Source organism: Eschscholzia californica, unplaced genomic scaffold (genome assembly GCF_041429995.1).
Source record: "Eschscholzia californica isolate CP2 unplaced genomic scaffold, dmEscCali1.0.p SCAF_1, whole genome shotgun sequence".
NCBI classification, from domain to species: Eukaryota; Viridiplantae; Streptophyta; class Magnoliopsida; order Ranunculales; family Papaveraceae; genus Eschscholzia; species Eschscholzia californica.
In genome coordinates, this window is record NW_028238198.1 from 43,195,823 (window position 1) to 43,217,196 (window position 21,374).

At 36.4% G+C, this 21,374-nt stretch overlaps 2 protein-coding genes across 2 annotated transcripts; one reads left to right on the forward strand and one right to left on the reverse strand.

The window, feature by feature from the left end:
- Window positions 1-5,934: 5,934 nt before the first annotated feature.
- LOC147566997 (uncharacterized) lies at window positions 5,935-9,286 on the reverse strand. Its single transcript, XM_086656410.1, has 5 exons — window positions 8,746-9,286; window positions 8,311-8,505; window positions 6,675-7,574; window positions 6,217-6,365; window positions 5,935-6,132 (listed from the first exon to the last, which is right to left on the reverse strand). The coding sequence occupies exons 1-5, from the start codon at window positions 9,284-9,286 to the stop codon at window positions 5,935-5,937; spliced, it is 1,983 nt and encodes a 660-aa protein (XP_086512536.1).
- A 4,098-nt stretch (window positions 9,287-13,384) lies between these two features.
- On the forward strand, window positions 13,385-20,655 carry LOC147566998 (alcohol-forming fatty acyl-CoA reductase-like). The gene is made up of 10 exons (XM_086668840.1): window positions 13,385-13,580; window positions 14,011-14,114; window positions 14,259-14,461; window positions 14,735-14,835; window positions 15,453-15,654; window positions 15,818-15,979; window positions 17,692-17,773; window positions 18,939-19,214; window positions 19,679-19,806; window positions 20,101-20,655. Exons 1-10 carry the CDS (start codon window positions 13,502-13,504, stop codon window positions 20,306-20,308), a joined length of 1,545 nt encoding a protein of 514 aa, XP_086524966.1. The 5' UTR covers window positions 13,385-13,501; the 3' UTR covers window positions 20,309-20,655.
- Window positions 20,656-21,374: the final 719 nt, after the last annotated feature.

The window sequence follows — 21,374 nt, forward strand, 5'->3', positions numbered from 1 at the left end:
GAGCAAACCTTCGAACCAGAGTAGGTTGTCTCTCTTAGTTTCCTTTTTTAAATGTTTTTCCTTTTCCTCTCTGCTCTCTAATTTCTCTTTTCCTTTTTTGTCTTGTCACTTGTTAATCTCATTCATGCACGTCTCTCTCTAAATTTTGTAAGTTACCATGGGTAAAGGTGCTTATCTGGTCAGTCCAGCTCAACACCGACCCATTTAAGGGCGGCCCAGACCGATCCCTAAATGGGCCGAGCAAGTTCGGGTTAATTTTCAGCTCAAGCTAGACTTGGTTTTCAATCTGACGGTGTAGTCTGACCAATACCGGCAAGAAGCCAGGGTTGGGATAAACCTTTCGGATGTTAGGATGGGTCGTGTTGGGCCTAACAATTTAATTTGGATATCTTAGTTGATTTTTGTTAATGTACTGACCCAAAACAACCCAACTCAGCCATGGCGGATGGTCTCGAGCAAGACTATGATGTATGTCTCAACAAAACGTGTGGCCCAATATTATTTCAACTCGGGCTTATTAGGCCGAGTTGAAGTGAGAACCAGTTCGACATGATAAAATACGTCTAATATCAGGTTGTCAAGATCTCATGTATAAGCTAATAATGACTTAGAAAGTCAAATATATATCTTGTATTGCTTCGCGCAAGCTAAATTCAACACCTTTTCCCAAAGATGAAGAGTTCCAATTTGCAGCTCGACGCCTGAGCAATCGACTTGATCGTTCGCCTTTCAACTCAGCAAAAACTCTATTTAACAGTTAGACAAAGAACAAATTCTTCTTTTACACTAGATATATAGCTTGAGATTTTTTTTCTTTGTTTCTATCTGTGCTTAATGTGACAGAGATATAATTGCTCTTGAGAAGAATTCACACCTTTTCTTATTCTTGTGAGGTCCTTATATAAATACTCGAATAATCAAAATCTTAATCAAATTATGTCTCAATATGGACCACAGAAAAGAAAGGACTCAAAGTCGTACTTTGAGTGGGATTCCCAGATGGGGAGTTTATCTAATCTAGATACCCTTTAGTGTGGTCGACCAAGCAGCCCCTTAAGTGGGCTTGGCCTGGCCGATCCACCTTATAGGGCTTGCCATAACATGCCTGACCCATCCATAGTCCGGGCCACATGCCCGACCATATTTGACTCCAATTGTTTCTTTACACTATAGGCTTTGCCTCTAGATGACAAGTATTGGAATAGTGACTTGTTTCATAACAACAATAACACTTAACCGGGGGAGGCTTCTTATACGGGTTATCGGCTGCGGTTTTAGAGGCATCATGGGTCGATTTTGTGTGGTTCGATTCTTCCGGTGTTGGGCGGACTGATTTATTCTGTGTTGTATGGCCACGGTATAGGGTTCGTGAATCTGGCTCAAAGGATCGTGCAACGCTGATACATTTAGAAATTGACGAGAAGGATCGTAGATTAACGAGGTCTTTAAGATCGTTTCGAAGACCGTCTTTGAACTTTTCCACCTTCATTGATTCGAATCGGGTAAGTTGAGTATTGTGCTTAGGCGATGAATTCAGAAGCATACTCTTCGACAGATCGTCTTCCTTGTCGGCGACGAAGATATTCAAAGCATAGTTGGTTCTCATAATCCAGAGGGAGGAACCTAGCCAACATGAGTAGTTTCAGTTCTAACTAAGAAGAAAGAGAAGGAACTTTTCAATAAGCGTCGACGTTCAGACTCTTGTTTCCACCAAGTAAGAGCGGTTTTAGATAAATAACCGGTGACGCGTCGTACCTGTTCTTGACCTTGTACTTGCATGACGTCGAAAAAAATCTCTAGACGGGAGACGTAATCTAAGAACTCTTCAATATTTATGGACATGTCATAAGATGGTACTTCCATTCGAATACGCTAAGAGGGGCTAAAAGCCGAAGAGGACCCCAAATGGTTGTTCTCGGTGTCGGTCGAGTGAGTGGATTGCTCGAGATCGATTCTTGGTGGGTGAGTCACGGTTGGGGTTAGAGTTGATGACCGGGGAAGGTTCGGTTGTTGTATAATGGTGCAGTTTATGTTGGGTTCGGGTTCGTTGAGTAGGGTGGCTTCCGACTAAAACACTCGATCGTCTGAGTCTTGCTCTTTGATAGGTGTCGCTTCATCGCATAGTCTTGCTTCCTTCCTCTCACCTAAATACGATTGCGGTCTTACACCAAGGTAGATGACATTATCAAGTATTGTTCGTAGAGGAGACAAAACCTTATCATCCACCGAGGTACGTGGACTTACAAAATACGAGGTTGAGGATCTTACACCCAGGTGCAGGACCCTTGTCAGATGCAGAACCCTTCCAGGTACAGGACTTTATCAAGGGTCTGTATCTATTTCTCTCTCATGGGCGACCTGACGACCAAGGAAGGGCAACCTACATTTCTCTCTCCTGGACAACCAGCCACATTCTACCAAGAAAGGGCGACATATCCTTCTCTCTCCTGACGATCAAAGTAGGCAAGCTACTTTATCTCTCCCAGAGGTCAGCCCATCTTTGATTCACCCATGCGATTATCTACGAGGTTAGACACCTGAGGCTTTTCACTTTATTTATTTACGGTGCATACCCCCGAACAAGGCATACTTCACCAGGCTGCCTTAGTCAAGGACAAACCCCAGAGACTGTCATAACCTCTCTCCAACCAAGTCAGTCCATCCGTAGTGATCGAGCTCCAGCGACTCTACAAGTCATGCCTAAACTCCGACCATTCTCCTCAACGGTAACATTCTAGGGATATCATCCACGTATTCATTACTTTTCTTGCAAGCTTACTGACTTGACTGCAGAGCCCCCTTTGACCGGCACCATCTCGGTGTCCCAGGGATCTTAAGGTCACGTGTGTTTTTTTCTCTTGCCACAGGTATAAGCCCAAAGACGTCGGAGGTGATCGCAAAAATATTAAACAGGTGAAGGTCCGACTTCCGGTCAACTAGCCAGTCCTCTTGACTTCTTAACCCGCGATTTCGACCCCTCACAAGTTTTTCTTTCCTCAACAATTTTTCATGTTCCTTAAATAGTTGTTCAAAATATATAAGATAGTTTTGGACCTTTTGGTTAGACTAAAAAATCTATAGAGTGAAATAGTAATATGTGGGTTTACATCACTATACTGATTGGCACTAGATTCTTCGAGAATTTGTTAACTTTGAAGGTGGGTTAATGTAAGGGTTATTTCCCAAATGACCCCTAGTTTATGACCAACTTCTTCCCTATTCTACTAGTTTATCAAAAATACCAAGATAGCCTCATTTTTTCTGTTACCGTATATTGACCGTTAAAGTCAAACTTTTTTCTTCAAAGTTATCCTTCTTTTAATTCTTTTAATTCTTTCACATCAACCAAATTGTTTTCTCTCTTTAAAAACTCTTTGTGGTTCATTTTCTCCAAATTGTTTCTCTTTATAATTTTTTTTTTCTCTCTCATCAACCCAGATATTCATCGTCAAAATCTTTCTGTCTCTCTCATCAAAAACCTCATTAGCTCAATCCACAAAATCTTTAGCCCTAAAAATATGGAGATTGAAAGAAGAAGAATCGTTTACTCCGTACATCCTTTCTTTCTCTGTCTAAAATTTTTCAAGAATGGGTCGGACATTAGACAAAAATTCTCCATCTGAAATTTGACTCAAACCAATTCTTATTGGGTTTCCTATTTCAGATCTGACCAACCTAACTCTAGCAGTGAAATAGCAAATCTGAATGATAAAACTAAAGAACAGGAGGAAGATAGAGTTCAGATGGAAATAGTTACCAGTTCTGATTGGCGGAAAACAATGTTTTATGAAACGATGACATATCCCGATTCATCCAACTTCTTTGAAAATTTTAATCTTTGGGAAGGACTAGTGGTTTCACCACTAATCTCAATCAGATGGTCCAAATTTTCTTGAAAATTAGATTCAATATTTTTCTAAGAACATATCTTTGAACTTGCAGAGGAGGAAAAAGGTTTCAATTACTTAAATCTATTCCATTTATTTCCCAACACAATTGTTGCTGAAAACCCATTACCAAAATCAAAAATTAAGAAGAGGCTAGGTGAAAAAGAAAAAAATTCCAGTCACCATTTTCAAGAAAACAAGTGGAACCAAAATCCCTAATCTTTTGGTTTTTCTCATGAACAGGTCAAAATTATGTTTCAATGACTGTTAGAAAGGAAAGATATGTAACTCTAATATCTGAAATTTTTTCATTGTTCTATCTGTTTATTATGTAATCTTCATCTTTAGTTTAGACTAATTGGAAATCTATTTGTGTGGTGTATAGGTTGAAGTAAGATTTGGTTTAGACTTTTCATTTCTGAGATAGTTGGAAAAATCACATGTTGTATCGATTAGGGATTGATATAACTAAACACAACTATTTGAGTTAGAATCCGATTTGGGTGTAACTTGGGTGAAGATCAATTTAGATCCATCTAAGGTAGTATTGGTGGATGTAAGAAGTATGGATGAAAGATTTTTTAGAGAGAGAAAATTTAGGGAAGAGGAAGAGATAATGGGGGCCAAAACTATTTACAGAGCTACTTTGGCTATTTAGAGTGCTCAAAAGTTGAAATCTTTTCACTTTCTTTGTAAATATGACTTTGCTATTTAGAGAGCACGTAGAGACTAAAATCAAATTGTAATAAGGATCAAACTGAAAATATATATATATATATATATATATATATATATATATATATATATATATATGTTGATTATAGAGTAGAAGATATTTTATCTCCTTCATTCCTAAACCCCACAACCAACACCTTCCACCATCCCAACAATCACCACCACAACTATGAACAATCTACTACAAACACTATTAATGGAAGAAACTAACAATGAGGAACGTACATTAATGGAGTAGCTTGGTTGTCAAGAAGCTTCATTAATGAAAGAGTTTGATATAGAAGAACTCGACTACAACTCTTTATTGGACTTATATAACAACATTCTAAGTGAAGGTATAACTTTAGATGTCAGATAAACTAATTTGTGGTGATTATTCCAAAAAGAACTTAGATTTTTAGGTCAATTTTTTTCATAACTTTTATGAACGACCCAAATTTTTGGTGAAATAATGCTTAGAACGATGAGCATTTTCAGTGACATTTTTACCAAAAAGAAATCGGTGTAAACCAACAAAAACTATAAGAAAAATACGGCAACAAAAAAAAGATGGATTTTCGGTAGGAACCACCAAATATAAATCGAAATTTTCGGCCATAACCAACAAAAACTATAAGAAAATACGGCAACAAAAAAAAAAGAGGGATTTTCGGTAGGAACCACCGAATTTAAATCTAAATGTTCGACCAGAACCAACAAAAACTACAAGAAAAATACAACAAGAAAAAAAGAGGCATTTTCGGTAGGAACCACCAAATTTAAATCGAAATTGTCGACCAGAACCAACAAAAAATATGACAACAAATCTCATTTCTTCTATGACAAGATTTCTTTGAAAACTACTTAAAGAGCTAAAGAGAAATCTACTTCCATGAGTATGTATGATTCAAGATAAATCTATAACAAGATTTCTTTGAAAACTACCTAAAAAGGTCTTGAAATCTTAATACATTAAGATAAAACTTGAAAGAATGGCATTAAGAATTTTTGGAGGGAAGAGATTAAGAGTTTTAGATGGAGGGAAGGACCTATCTGTATAATAGGGGTTTAATTCTAGATACCTAATAAGTTTTTTTTGACGGAAAAGCAATAACATAGATAAGGATGAAAGTTTACATGTGCACAAATACAAATAAAATGGATCAAATACAAATACACTCTTTTCTAGGGGTTTAAAACTAAACTAGCCAGCTCATGAGGGGCCGTGTTCGCATTCCTAAAACAGTGAGAAATCGCCACATCCCTTTGATTAAGAACTCCACGTAGCCGAGATAGATCGTTAATGAGACGCCACAGACACGATTCCTGGCTGTTAGATAGAAAACCCTAGCTCAAACCCTTTTAGTTCACTGTGAAGTGATGAAACCGGTGGAAAAGCTTTTGCTAAAGAATCTAGAACCTTTCCTCTCCAATTTTGAGCCACCGCTGCCGCTGCTGCTTTAGTTGAAGTGAAAGCTCCATCAACATTAATTTTTATCCTCCCACAGGTTGGTGGTTTCCATGATTTTTCCTGCAAAACATTTGAAAAGGAAGGAAAAACAGAGAGTAATGGGTGTCGTCTGAGATCAAGAGAGATATTATGCCATATTCGAACCAGATTTGAGTCTAAGTTTTGAAAATGGCTTTCATTCCTTGCTTTCCACCAACGCCACAGAAGATAAGTATACTTATACCACTGCTCATTCGAATTATTCCCTTTGTTAAGAATATATTTGAGATTATGAATATAGTTACCTGTTAGATCTATTAAATCATTATCCTGTAAAGATGAGATAAACGATTTAAAAGTGTTGCATGTCCCAAAAAAATGAACTGCCGTTTCAATTTCTGCTTCCGGACACATCTTACAAGTCTGGTTCGTATTATGTATTCTGATCCCAATGTTCGATAACGTTGTTATCCCATTATGGATTAGTCTCCATATGAACATTTGTACTTTTGGGTCCATCTCCTTCTTTTGCTAGAATTTAGTCCAAGGAAAGTCACTTATCTCTAGTGTTAGTATCGGTCTAGTTTTGATGGATGAATAATATGACTTAGTTGTAAAATTACCTTGCTCTGTGTTCTTCCAAATAAGTTGATCCCTCTCAAATGTGGTTGGAATAGTAACATTTGTAATTGCTGTTATTGAATCTGTAGAGAAATATTGATGTAGAATAGGAAGATTCCATGTATTAGTTTGTTTATCAATCAAGTCCGCAACCCAACTAATATTTTGAGGTAGAGTCTGAATTAAAGTTGGAGTATGTTCTGTGATTTTAGGGATCCACTTATCTTCCATGATTCTTGTATCAGTACCATCCCCAATCATCCAGATGGTATTATTATGTAAAGTTGATCTTACCTGCAGAAGAGATCTCCAAAAAGGGGAGGCAGGTAAATTCTTATCCACAGTCCAATAGTCTCCATTCTTTAAGTACTTAGAACTCAGTAATTTTACCCAAATTGCCTGTTTATTTGTTAGAAATCTCCACGTCATTTTTGCAATAAGAGATTCATTATCTTCCCTTAGTGATCGAATGCCTAGGCCACCATGTTTCTTAGAGCTGGTAATAATATCCCAATTGATGAAATGTATTTTCCTTTCAGTTGTGCCATGTCCCCACCAAAAAGAACTCTCTTCTTTTTCTAGATTATTGATTACTCCATGAGGTATAAATTGATAACTAAAAGGATAAACACATAAAGGACTCAGAAATGATTTGATTAAAACCGTGCGACCTGCCTGTGATACAAGTTTCTGTTTCCAACCCGACAGGGTTTTTTTGAATTTGTCCTGCAACCAATCAAAACTTTTAATTCGATTACTAGGTTTAAAAATGAGTGCGCCAAGATATTTGGATTGATCTGTCATTATTGGTGCTTGTAGAGTATTGACAAATTGTTGTTTTATTGCAGGGGTGACTCCAGAGCTAAAGTAAATGGATGATTTGTTATAATTCACTGCTTGACCTGAAAAGCTTGAATACATGGTCATAAATTCAATAATAGCCGTAAGTTGTTAGCAGTTGCCTTACCAAATATGATTAGATCGTCAGCAAATAAAAGACGAGAGATGGAAGGACTAGAGGGATTAATTTTGTAACCTGTAAACAGACACTTTGATTCATAGTGATAAATAAGAAGAGGGAGAGCCTGAGAGGTGAGGATGAAAAGGTAGGGGGATAAGGGGCATCCTTGCCTAAGACCCCTAGAACCCTTGAAACTACCATATAAACGGCCATTAATCTGAATACTGAAATTAGGTGTGGTGATGCACTGAAGAATGAGCTTGAGAAAGGGGCCAGTAAGGCCTAGAACTTTAAGAACTAGTTCCAAAAACTTCCAGCTAACTCTATCATAAGCTTTAGCCATATCCATTTTTAAACAAAACCCTCCATTTTCGCCCTAGAACCATGCATAGAGTGTAAGACCTCTTGGGTTATAACTATATTGTCTAATATCTGCCTGTTCGGCACAAAGGCATTTTGGGTCCACATAATATTATCTTCGAGAAAAGGTTTTATACAGTTGGCTATAATCTTTGTGATGAATTTGTAGATGGAGGTGCAAAGAGATATAGGTCTGAATTCAGAAGCGCAACTCGGGATCTTGACCTTAGGGATTAATGCCAAAGTAGTATTATTAAGGGAAGGGTCAATCAAACCTGAGAGGAAAATACTCTAAATATACTCGATGAGTTCGTTACCAATTTTGTCCCAGTTGTGCTGGAAGTATTCACATGGAAGTCCGTCTGGACCAGGACTTTTGTTGGTTCCCATTTTCATAACTACTTCTTTAATTTCCTCTTCTGTTGGGATTCCTGAGATGGCGCTTAAGTTGTCAGGCGATATCACTTTATATGCACTTGGTATCTCCATAGGCGGTTGAATCACCAGTTCAGCTGTAAACAGATTCTGAAAGAAAGCAATTAAGTCAGTAGCTATATCATTCTCATTAGAAGGAATATTACCTGATTGTGTCCTCAGCTGGTGGATTTTGTTTTTTTGTTTTCTAATAGACATAGCGGCATGGAAAGATTTCGTATTCCTGTCTCCGTTAGTGGCCCATTTAAGTCTAGAACGTTGTTCACATTTCGTCCGCTCTACTTACTCTAAATAAATAATCTCCTCTTGAATCGAACTTTCGACCTCCTGTGATGATGTTGTCGGTTGGAGAGCCTGGATATCCAGTAATCTTGTACGGAGTGCCTTTAGTCTATCTTTGAGGATATTGAAAGATCTTTTACTCCAAATAAGAAGTGTAGATTTGACTGATTTTGCTTTATCATAAAAAGAACTGATAGTCGAGTCCCAATAATTCGAAAAAGTGTCACTATATTCTCGATGGTGAGTCCAATATTTTTTGAATCTTTGTATAGTGGGTAAAGTTTGACCTTGAACTTTAAGTTTGAGGAGGATCGGTGCATGATCACTCGCATACCGAGGAAGATGAAAAACTCCCGAGTCCGGAAAAGTCAAAAGCCAATATGATGAAGCCATTGCCCTGTCAAGTCTTTCTTGGGTTAGGTGATAGCGGTCACGATTATTCGTCCAAGTGAAAGCAAGACCATTAAAACCTAGATCAATCAATCCACTCTGTTGGATGAAGGATTGAAATTTGCTCATGAAAGGATCTGCTTGGGATCCGCCTCGTTTATCAGAATAGTGGCCAATAGCATTCATATCTCCAATACAGCAAAAAGGGTTAGTAACTGAGGAAAGAATAGATAAGAAATTAGTCCAAAAAATATGTCTGTCTTGAATATGAGGAGGACCGTAAATAGAAAATAGATCCCAATCAAAATTAAGATGATTATCATGAATAGTGGCATGAATTAAATTAAAATCAGAGGAATTAATACTAATATTAATATTATCGGTCCAAAGAAATACAAGGCCACCACTTCTACCCTGAGAGAGTACTTGGCGAGAATTATTATAACCTAGATTATGCAAAAAAGTAAAATTACAAGAATAAGAAAGTTTAGTCTCAGAAATAAAAACTAAATCAGGCCTAGTGGCCTTCAGGAACTGACGAAGAGCATTTTTTGTCGGGTTGTTCCCAATTCCCCGACAATTCCACTCTAAAATACTCATTCTTCCATCGGCTTTAAGGTAGCCGTTACCTTTTCAGCAGTTGATTTTGGTGTGTTGTGTCTAGCCATCCTTTTATGAGGTCTATTACCATCAATCGTGTTGTTAGAAACCGTCTCATTCAACACTTGAACTTCGTGTAAGTCTGGATTTACCAAATAATTAGATGGGGAAGTCTGACTCGATGATCGGGCTCTTTTGGCCAAGTTCATCTGATCTAGTATGTCTCCAAAACAATCGTTTAGAGACACACGATGGCTACAGTCAGATTCATTATTGGTCCCTATAGGGGTAGATCCTAAAATACCATTGGAATAGTAATGATTAGTGCTAACGAAAGACTCTAATTCCTTTCCATTTCCTCCTTTAGACATAACAACTTTAAATTTATCAGAATATTTGGAGATCATACTCGATTGTAGTTTAGATCGCTGACTATCAGACAGATTCATCTTAAGAAGATCTCCCATAAGCAAAATTATAGGACACAAAGTGATGGTGTGTCCTATTTGACCACAGGAGTTACAGAAACGAGGCAACCTTTCAAAACGTAATTCAACAGAAATAAGTTGATGGTTAGATAAATTAAGATTAATCATGTTCGGCAATGGATCAGCAATACTAATTTCCACATGAACTCTACCGAAAACCGTCCACTTTGATACATCATCTGGAGTGGTTGGTTGAAATCTTCCTATTGTAGAAGCCAACCTATTAATGTTAGTACTATTAAGATGGCGCATAGTGAAGGAGTTGAAGGAGATGTCCTTCGACCAAGATGACAATGCAAGCAATATGTCGGCTAGGACAATTGATGAAGAAGATCATCAAGTCCGATTGATTTAGGGGTCGTAGCGTTTAGCTAGAAACCAACTACGATCGTCGAATTACGAAGTAATTCGCGGCTAACTTCGATCGGATCCTACATCGGGTTACACATAAGAATGGGTATTTAATTGGATGATATGACTAGTGGGAGTGTGATATAACATTGGGAATGCCCCATAAACATATCTCACAGGCCTAAATAGAATTTGGGCAAAAGATAGCAAAAAGGCTCGAAATAAGGGTTTTGGGTCTAGGCCGATTCGGGCACTTTTAGGGCTCGGATTGGACTGATTTTTGGAGGGACGTTTCCTTATGTTATGAACATTAAATATGCCAATTTTGGCTGGGTTTGGACGTCATATCCTTAGGGAATTGAGAAAATATCAACTAGTTGCTATTTTCGACTATTTCCCTAAATCTTATTCTAAAGGGTGTTTTAGGAAACCTAAAAGGCGGAGGATTCTTATTAGGGTTCTATATAAACACTCTTAGGGTAGAGAATAAGGTGTGGAATTTCTCTCTAAGCTTTCTTACTCTACCACATCAAGTAGAGAGGAGAAATTGAGCTAATTCCCAAGCTATCTTCTAGTCAAGCAAGAAGAAGGTCTTCTTATTATCAAACCACCATTGGAGTTCTAGCGAGCTTTCAAGGAGGGAGATTAAATACACTATTCGGTGTCCCAAGTAGAGGAGCTACGTTTGAAGCTCTTGGTCTTCTTTAATCTATACAACTAGTTCGAGGGAAATAACGATTAAGGTAATCTACTATCTTCTTATTGGTTAATTACTAGTTTTGCATGATGATCTTGGGGATACTAGTGTTAGACATTAGATGTCATTATCCGCTATAAACACTAGTATAAGGGTATAATTCCCTTCACATAGGAATTCCATGCATTTGAACCCAGAACCAAACTTTGTCAAAAGTGTGATTGATCGGAGCCAATTGAGGATTACATTCCTGTAACACAATTAGTTCATCCATTATAACCCAAGGGGATCGAGCAATAGCCAATTCAAGTTCTGTTCCCGTAGAGAAGCGAATTAGGAAGTGATTTTCTTTAATTTCTGTAAGAGAAAATCGATTAGGGCCATATAAAACTCTTGATAACCGCATCATAGCTTGATTAGTATCGATTCTCTTATCGCTGCAAAACTTTAGAACACCATGTTTTATCACTGCCGATTCCAGACTTAAGGCTTCAAACCCTTCCACTGTTTAAACCGATGGTTCATCAGTCGTAAGTTCCTCGAGTTGTTGTAAAAGATCAGAATTAGTGACATCCATGAAGAAGAATTGAGAAGATAATAAAAGAAAGAAGGAGAATAATGAAAAGAGACTAAATCTCAACCAAATATCAACAATCTTAAAGATAGAGAGAGACGGAAAAGTGTGACTGTTCGCCGGGAACCGTCGAAAACCGTCAAAAACCGACCTTAACCAACTAAAGTAAAGTCGAATCTCCACCAATATTGGTACGTAGTTCCGAAGGGTCTAATAACCGTCGCCGCTACAAAGCTATTTTTATTCCCAAAAGTTATTTCCTTTTTTTTCCCGGTTTTTTAGAATGAGAAAGTTGAAGTGACAAACTTGACGTTAATTTCATTCTTATATACTCAAAAATATGTTGATAGAAAAGTAGAAAAACTGTATCCACATTTTTGGGGTAATTCAAGCCACTGTATCCGAAACCTCGTACTGGTGTCCGATACAGAAACCCTATCAAGGTTCGTGTCGATACCTAATAAGTTGTGATAAAGTTAAACTCTTTGTAAATAGCAAAAAATGGATCTACAAATAGCCAACCCTCTAAATAGCATTTAATAGCTCTGTAAATAGCACCGGCGATAATGGGAGGGAGAGAGAGAGAAAAAAAAAGAGTTGAATGTGGTAATGAGAGAGGCATTGCTGGAAATTTATTTAAAAAAATAACAGTCAATAGACAATAACCATAAACAGATGACCATCTGAATATTTTCGATAAACTAAAGAAATATGCGAAAAACTGGTCATAAACCAAGGAGTATTTGAAAAATAACTCTTAATGTAAAGTATTAACTTCATTGACTCAAAAGGTTAAGTAGGTGAAGATAGCCTTCCCCATGTATAATTCACATATTCCAGTCCACATGGCATTTCGAATTTTTGCATTTCTTTTTGTTGTACAAATGTTGTTCATATGCAAAAGTCATATAAACTATTAGAATTATATGAAATTTGTACCAACTTATGTAATTAAGTACGTCATTGTGTATTTGAAAAAGAAAAAAAGTACGGTCATTGTGTCGTAAGTTGTTTCTCAACTCCTCTTTCTTCATTGTTTATAAGGCCGTCCAACTTAATCTTTCTCAAATAATTCTGAAATTCCATTGTGGATTTTTAATTTTTAATAAATCGTGTTTGTCATTGAATTTATATTCTTCCCACAGCCCAATCTATAGGAAATTTATGTGTTATCTGGCTATTACTCATTTCTCCACACTCAAATGTTGGCTACAAAGAGAAAAGTTACCTTGGTGAAAACCTCTTTGCATTTTTAAAGAAACATACCGGAACCCTCCGATTACTAAAATAGAGAATGTTGGAGACGAAATGCACCATGTTTTATCCATCTTTTCCGTCTCCAACCAAAAGTCATCGTTTATATTTAAACAATTTGTCCACCACATAGCACATTTAATTCATATTTTAACCAAATGTAATACGTAACCTTATCACTTAGATTCGTTCAATAGATTACCTAAAATGCCGGCCACCTACTATTGTATATGCCCACACTATTCTCACACGATAACCAACCCGCCACGGCGCCACCCTTGAGTATTACATATATGGTGTTTGTGATCCATATTTTTCTTGTATAGTGTTGGGGTATTTGGATCTAATTGTTATTAGTTTTCCGAATACTTCACCTATATAAGTTTTTTTTTTTTCCGAGGAACTGTGTTTGTTTTTATTTTGGCAATATACACAGAATGAAGTTAAACGGAATAGTAGAGTCTCTCGAGCACAAGAGCATTTTTGTCACTGGTTCTACCGGTTATTTGGGGAAGAGTAAGTTTCTTTCTCTTTTTCCACCGCCTTTTTTTCCTTCACCTTCATCACGAACTAATTTTTATTTAGGCAAATGTTATTTTCGTCCTCACAAATATTGACGACTTTGACAACAAAAGAAATGAACAATCCATTTCAAGATGTTTAAGAAAGTTAATATTCGTGTTTTTATGGGGGTCTAGACCATTCATTTTTCTTGTTGTCGAAAGTTGTTATACAAATTTGTGTGGATCTCCCTTTTGTTAAACTGAAACCTTTTAAACAATATAAGGTAGGAATGGAGGGAGAAAGTTTATGATGATTCCATTAGAGTTGTCCTATAAGAAACTGTCTCAAATGCATCAAGTTCACCAAACTCCAACTTTTTCGACCAAGAACCAAAAAGAGAAGTATGAATTTTTTTTTTTTTACTCTCCATTCTCTTGTGCAGTATTTGTAGAGAAAATACTTAGGGTTCAGCCTAATGTTAAGCAACTCTTTCTTCTTGTAAGAGCTCCAAATGTGGCGTTAGCTACTCGTCGTCTACATAATGAAGTAAGATTTAGAACTTATACTTTCCTAGTCAATCAAATCACTTAATATTGATGTATTTTTATATATTTTTCCTAAGAAATTTTATTTATTTAATATGACCTACGTTAATCTAGCTAGTTGTAACATTCATATGTTATTATATAGGTGATCACAACGGATTTATTCAAAGTACTACGAACAAAATATGGTGTAGGATATGAACAATTTATATTTGAAAAGATAACAGTGGTAGTTGGAGATATCACATTGGAAAACCTAGGACTCGATGACTCTGATTTGAGGACAAAAATGTGGCAAGAAGTTGATATAGTCGCGAATTTTGCAGCAGTCATCGCGTACATGGGCAGGTATGTATTATTCATCGGCTATTAAGTTACTTGGTTTTTGTGTATGCGGCTATTAAGTTTGAAATTGGGATTTCTGGTTGGTTTTGTGAGAGATGGATGGAGAGGTTAGGGTTAACTGAGAAGGGACCGGGCCTACATAGTTGACGAAGACAAAGATGGTCTGCAAAATATGTGGCAACTTATAATTGAGTAGAGAATCTTAATATATATTGTCATCAGATGCTGATGAACAAAGATTTCTCAAATGGATGATGTTAGATGTTATTTTTTTAGGTACGACTTGGAGTTGGGTGTGAATGCATTAGGAGCCAAGCATGTTTTGGATTTTGCTAAGAAGTGCTTGAGACTAGAGATGCTTCTCCATGTATCAACTGGTAGGTTTTTTTTTATTTCTTACTTTCGCATTTTTGAAATGGACTTGTGAGAGAATTTGAGGTAGGTATGACTCTTACAATAAAACAAGAATGTATCATTGCGTAACGAATTCAACGAGACAAATGCAATTGTCAAAACAAGAATATATCATTCATCCGTGATTGGATTTGAACAATTCTTTGTTCTAAATTGAAGAATTCAACGAGACAAATGCAATGGTGCGTCTATCTCCAGAGTTTGACAAGTCAAACTCAAACCGGTCCAAAATTGGTTTCAATCTCCTGAAACGGGTCCCATCCACCCATTTATAAGAACTCGTGGCCGACCTATTGAGGGTCTTCGTAAGAAACCTAATGAGACTCGATTTGGTAGTGTGTTCTCAAAGGGTGTTGATTCTCTTTTTTATCTTTCTTTTTTGTGCAAAGGACTCCAAGGGTCATTTACATGGCATTGACATTTTACTAAGACACAACATGAATTGATTAAGCACATACACAACCATTTCCTAAAAACATTTGAACCCTTAAAAGGTTATATAAAGACACTTAATGTATTCTTCGTGGGTTTAATGACAAACGAGATAATTGAGTGCTTAATTTGTATTTGCATATTATAGCTTACGTATGGGGAAACAGGGCAGGACTTGTACTGGAAAACCCTCTACAGATGGGTAATGAAGAAACCTCAACCGATTTATCACCATTAGATATTCTTCAAGTAGAGATGAAATTGGTGAAGAAAAGACTTGATCAACTCAAAGCTGCATTTCTCTCAACACAACAACAAACTGATGACATGAAACAAATAGGCGTCCAGAGGTAGCTAGGGTTTGTGTATTCTTCTTGCTTTTATGTATAACGAGTATTTCATTTTTGTGCTTTATAAATTATAATATTTATTCATTCCATGATACAAATTTATTTTTTAACTTTTTGATATCTATCTCATCAAAAAAACTTTTTGATATCTGAAATTGAGCAGGGCGAAATTGTTTGGATGGCCATACACATACTTGTTCACAAAGGCAATGGGAGAAATGGTAATGGGTCAATTGAGAGGAAATATACCACTTGTTATCATCAGACCAACTGCTATCACAAGTACCTATAGTGACCCATTCCCTGGTTGGGTTGAAGGTATCAGGTATACTACAAATGTAAAATTATTTTGAAATATATAGTAAAAATTAGATATTAGTTCATGGTCAACTTATTGAATTCATTATCACGTCCGGGATTGCTTAAAATATGTTTCGTTCAGAAAACTAAAAAGAAAAAAAATTCTCCCAAAAAAATAGAAGCTACATTTGTGTTGTTTCTAAATAAGCCAGCGCTTTGGGGAAAGCTAAATAGTTTCCGGGGTGTGAAATTTTAAAGGGAATATGTAGAATTTTAGAAATTTTCCGGGGAAATAAATTTTAAGGGGAAATAAAAAAAACACTCCACCTCACCTCACTCTCTCTCCACCTCACCTCTTTGTCTTCTCCGATTAGGTCGCCGCCCGGAGACCATGAAAAAAAAAAAAAAAAATTCACTCTCTCTCTCTCTCTAGAGTGAAATTTTCCGGAGTTTCTAGAGAGAGAGTGAAATTTTTTTTCTGGGGTTTTCCTTCGCCGGAGTTTCTAGAGAGAGAGTGAATTTTTTTTTTTTTTCATGGTCGCCGGCCGGAAAATTTTCCGGCCGGCGACCTAATCGGAGAAGATAAAGAGGTGAGGTGGAGAGAGAGTGAGGTGAGGTGGAGAAGTATTTTGCTTTCCCCCAAATAAAATTGTCAAACAAAATTGACTAATTTTTTACCAAGTCTTCACACCCCGGAAACTATTTAGCTTTCCCCAAAGCGCTGGCCTTCTAAATATTGTGTTTCTACAAAAAGATTGTAAAAATAAGGCCGCGGCTTTGGAGAATAAAGAAAATTCTCCGGGAAATGAAGACTTCTCTTAAAATTAGTCAAATAAGATTGACTTTTATGTTTCTTGTTATTGCTAAGGGGCTTCTAATTTTGGGAGTTCAAAATAAAACAAATTTTAGAAGGCTCCTTTATCTCATCACCTCTCTCTACCACCTCATCTTCTCGCCACCTCATCATCTTCTCCGGCGAAAATTGTCGGCCGGCCAATTTTCCGGTCGGCGACCTTCTAACATATTTTTTTTTCTCTCTCTCTAACACTCCGGCGAAGGGAGGCCTTCGCCGGAGGTCTGGTCTGTCCGTGAACAGACCTTGGAGGTCTGTCCACGAACAGATCTGGTCTGTCCATGAACAGACCAGATCTGGTCTGTTCATGGACAGACCAGACCTCCGGCGAAGGTCTCCCTTCGCCGGAGTGTTAGAGAGAGAGAGAGAGGAAGAGAGAGAGAGAGGAAGAGAGAAAAAAAATATATTTTTATGTTTGAAGGTCGCCGGCCGAAAAATTGGCCGACCGGCGACCTTCGTCGGAGAAGATGATGAGGTGGCGAGAAGATGAAGTGGCAGAGAAGATGAAGCGGCAGAGAGAACAGATGAAATGGATGAGAACTTTCAAAAAAATGTATTCTGTATTCCCCATAAAAATTTATTCCCCGGAGAATTTTCAAAAAAATCTGGATTCCCTCGAGAATTTATTTTCCGGAGAATTTTCTTTATTCCCCAAAACCGCGACAAAAAAAAATTGGTTCATTTTTCTTTTACCACAAAATCACCACTAACACTACCCACCACAACCATTGTACAAGTCAAATACTTGTAATCAAGCATTTTTGTTTAACACTTTCTATGCTCAAAAAAGCTCTTGAGATAAGCTATACAACTACCCACAAAATTCTCAACCTTAATCATGGTTCGTTCTGGGATTAAAATTCATATATTTTGCATAAATGCAGGACTACTGACAACTACATTGTGGGTTGCGGTCAAGGAAAATTAATGTGCTATGTTGGCAATCCATACGTTGTCTTTGACATGGTAAGAGATAATTTCCTTTGTCATTAATGGATGCTAAAATTTCGATTAAAAATTGTGACATAATTTGAAAAGACAGCCTAATGAGGGAGGAAATTCAACTCGAAATGTGGTGAAGGTCCAAAAGTCAGATCTGGTTGTCAAAGTAAAAAGTATCAGCTTACAATTTTGTATACCACATTTTACGAAGTCGGAAAGTTATCCCCAATATTTCTCATTTTGCATTTTACATGTTTCATGTGTCAGATATACTAATACCCCACTCCGTCCATCTGGAAATTTTAGTTCAAACCCTTCGCTCTTGGATACAAGATGCCTCCTCTTTGCATTTATTGTGATTCTTTCTCCATGAGTATCCTAATTGGAATAGTCTTATTACTCAAAAGAAAGCTATTTCTCTTTTTTTCTCCCCGCGCTTCCTCTTTTTTTTTTAAGAGATGCGGTACCCTAAATCCTAAATAAATTATTGTTCCGATGGAACCTTCTACCGTAGATTGACTGTTGATACACGCGCCAAGCCATTAATTTCTTTCTATTAACTATATATCTTTATTACCAAATCAAATGACCGGACCAGGTAGTTAAAGTTAAGTTAAAAAGATGAATCCCCTCTTAGAAATCATTAAATCCCGTAAATGATTGTTCTGATGTGAAAAGATTGTTTACGTAGAAAAACGAATATGGATTCGCATTCATATGCATGAGAATTATATAGGAACAAAAAGAATCTTTGATTCTCTTTTGAAAAAAGAAAAAATATATAGCTTTCTTTTGAGTAATAAGACTATTCCAATTAGGATACTCATGGAGAAAGAATCGCAATAAATTTGCAACGTTTGGTGATTCAAGTCCTAGTAGTTATCGTCTTTGTTTTTACCCGCATGCCAAATTCGAGTAGACGGATGGTTGATTTTGTTCTTGTCAAAAATAAAAAATACTCCAGATCAAAATACTCGAAAAAAATATGCGGGTAAAATATAAAAATACTCGAAAAAAAATATGCGGGTAAAATATAAAAAAATTGTAATTTAAGTGATCCTTGTTGAGATTTTCTTTGATTTAGCCACCTTGATATTTTCTTCTAGTCATTGTATTTTTCGTTTATATGGATCAAGTACATGATACCCGAACTACATTTGATGGAATTTTTTACTTTTGACATGAAAAGATACCAGCAGACATGGTGGTGAATGCAACAATAGTAGCAATGGTGAATCATGCAAATGAGTTCTCAAAACAATTCATCTATCAATTGTGTACTTCCACAAATAAGGACACCATGAATTGCATTAGGTTGATTGATTATGCTTACAAGTACTTCTCTGATAATCCATGGAAGGGCAAAGATGGAAAGTATGTTCAAATTAGTGAAAAGCCTCGTCCCTTCCCATCTCAAACTACCTTAACAAACCACCTCCATCTCAATTATACCATGCCATTGAAGGTATCTATATCTTTATGACTTTATCCTAATTCCAAAGTGAATAGTGATTTTATCACTTATGAATAGAAATGCTTCCCGTGGCTTAAAAAAAAAATATAATCGGATTTTTTGGAACATCTTTTATTTGTTATTTCTTTCTTTTCAAGTTAGTTTTTGGGAATTTCATTAAAAAAAAAAAGAACATTAGTTTTTGGGAGCGTCTATAGGCACCCCCAAATTACTTTTGGCCCGTTTGTCTCTTCACGTCCTACGGACTGGGGTAGTCTGTGTAGGGGCATGAACAACACGAACTCAAGTCAGTACGAGGCCCTTGGACTGCATAGTCTGAGGCCCACGGAGATTGCCTAGAGAAGGATGGGCTAAGAGGACAAGGACGAGTGCCTTTAGAGGCGATCGAATTTGATCCAAATTTATGTAGATTTTACGAATATTACCTGAGTTGTTGGTGTATCTAATGTAAATAGGAAATGAAATCGATGAATGGGGAAATCAGCAAGTATATAAGTGGTACATGTAATGATATCGAGAGGAAGATTGGTTACGTATTACGGATGGCTGAACTTCTGGGACCTTATGCTCTTTGTCAGACCATGTATGTCTTCTTCACCCTCAACTTAAGGAGATTATTCCATTGTATTTTTTAACTTCTATTAGACTTTTGTGGCTTCAATCATTTCATAGCCAAACATGGTAAAAATAGAGGGCGTTTTTACAACTTACCATTTTCCCGATCTATCAACGCTCTTCCCCATTTCTCTCTCTCTCTGCGTGTAGTCTAAGGTTGAGAGAACGTGTTCTCGAATGACTATTGAAGAGATTACAGTTTGAGTGTTATTGTTTCTAGCTAAAAGGTTAAGAATGTTTTGTCATATTTATATGCGTGCAGATTCGATAACACAAAGACAGAGAATCTAAGGAAGTTATTGACTAGGGAAGAGGCAGAGACATTTAATTTCGATAGTAAGGAGATAGACTGGGAGGAGTATTTGATGAATATTCATATCCCTGGTCTTGTCAAATACGTAATTAAGAATGTCGATCGACCTAATAACGACAAAAATGCTATTATCGAAAAAGGTTTGTCCAAATTGTAGATCAGCAGTGGTTTCTGATACTTATTTTATTATTTGCGCTTGTATTTGTGGGAAATGCATGTCTATCCAAACTGTAGATCAACAGTGGGTTCTGAATTTATTATCCTTATCTTTATTATTTATGCTTGTTTTTGTATGTCTTATTTAACTAATTGTCAAATTATCTCATCAAAAAAAAAAAACTAATTGTCAAATTTAAGATGTATTTGATTAATTGTCGATCCATGTGTTTATTTTCTTGATCTATGTATTTTAGAGCAAAAGAAACATTATGTTTTATGTGACAAAATCATTGTAATAAGAGGGACGATATAGTAATGGCCGATAATGTTATTGGATTTGTAAAATTCGTATTTTAATTTTATACGAAAATCAATTATGTGCTTCAACACAATGATTTTTGCAAAAATCAACTATTTTGGTTTTGAGTTTATTCTCAAGAATACATTTTGGTGGGTGATCTTGTTTGAATATCTTGACAATATTTTCTAAATATGTCATATTTCTAGTTTGTTTTCAAAATCTATTTGATTTTAAAAATGTCTGAGTGAGAATATTACATAAATTGACAAAGACGTCTATAAATAAAAAAAATGGGAACATAAATGGCATATCTTTATTTCAGCTCACTTTTATTTTAAATGGTTTTCTAATTTATTTTACAATTTTTGTGTTTTTGGTCCAAAATTTAGGTGATAACGGTATTTGGTTCAACCCCACACCAATGAAACAAACTAGTCTAAAAAAATTAGAGATTTGATCCAAAATACAGATCGATATGTACAAGATCAGATCTCTGGGAATTCGGTTTTCTTTTAATCCCCCTAATTAACCGCTCTGGGAGTTCATTTTTCATGATGTATGAATGTTGTGTAACGACTAACGTAGATCGTAGTCGATTTCTCAAAAAAAAATATACACTTTCTAGTTGATCTTAGAAACTCCAATATAAGAGCTTCATCATAATCAGCAAAATAACTCATCTTCTTTCTTTTTTTAATTTCAACTGGTTCCTCATCCCTCACCAAATTTTTTCACCTTGGCGGAACTTCATCATCTTTATTGT

Bases quoted from the DNA above. Each gene is read 5' to 3' on its own strand.
- LOC147566997 (XM_086656410.1), bottom strand. From the start codon at position 9,286: ATGAATGCTATTGGCCACTATTCTGATAAACGAGGCGGATCCCAAGCA. The intron at 8,506-8,745 runs GTTCGATTCAAG...ATCTGTTTACAG, and splicing joins ATCATCACAGGAGGTCGAAA to CTGAACTGGTGATTCAACCG. The intron at 6,366-6,674 runs GTAATTTTACAA...ATGATTTAATAG, and splicing joins TTGGAAGAACACAGAGCAAG to ATCTAACAGGTAACTATATT.
- LOC147566998 (XM_086668840.1), top strand. From the start codon at position 13,502: ATGAAGTTAAACGGAATAGTAGAGTCTCTCGAGCACAAGAGCATTTTT. The intron at 15,655-15,817 runs GTAGCTAGGGTT...GAAATTGAGCAG, and splicing joins AAACAAATAGGCGTCCAGAG to GGCGAAATTGTTTGGATGGC. The intron at 15,980-17,691 runs GTATACTACAAA...GCATAAATGCAG, and splicing joins GGTTGGGTTGAAGGTATCAG to GACTACTGACAACTACATTG.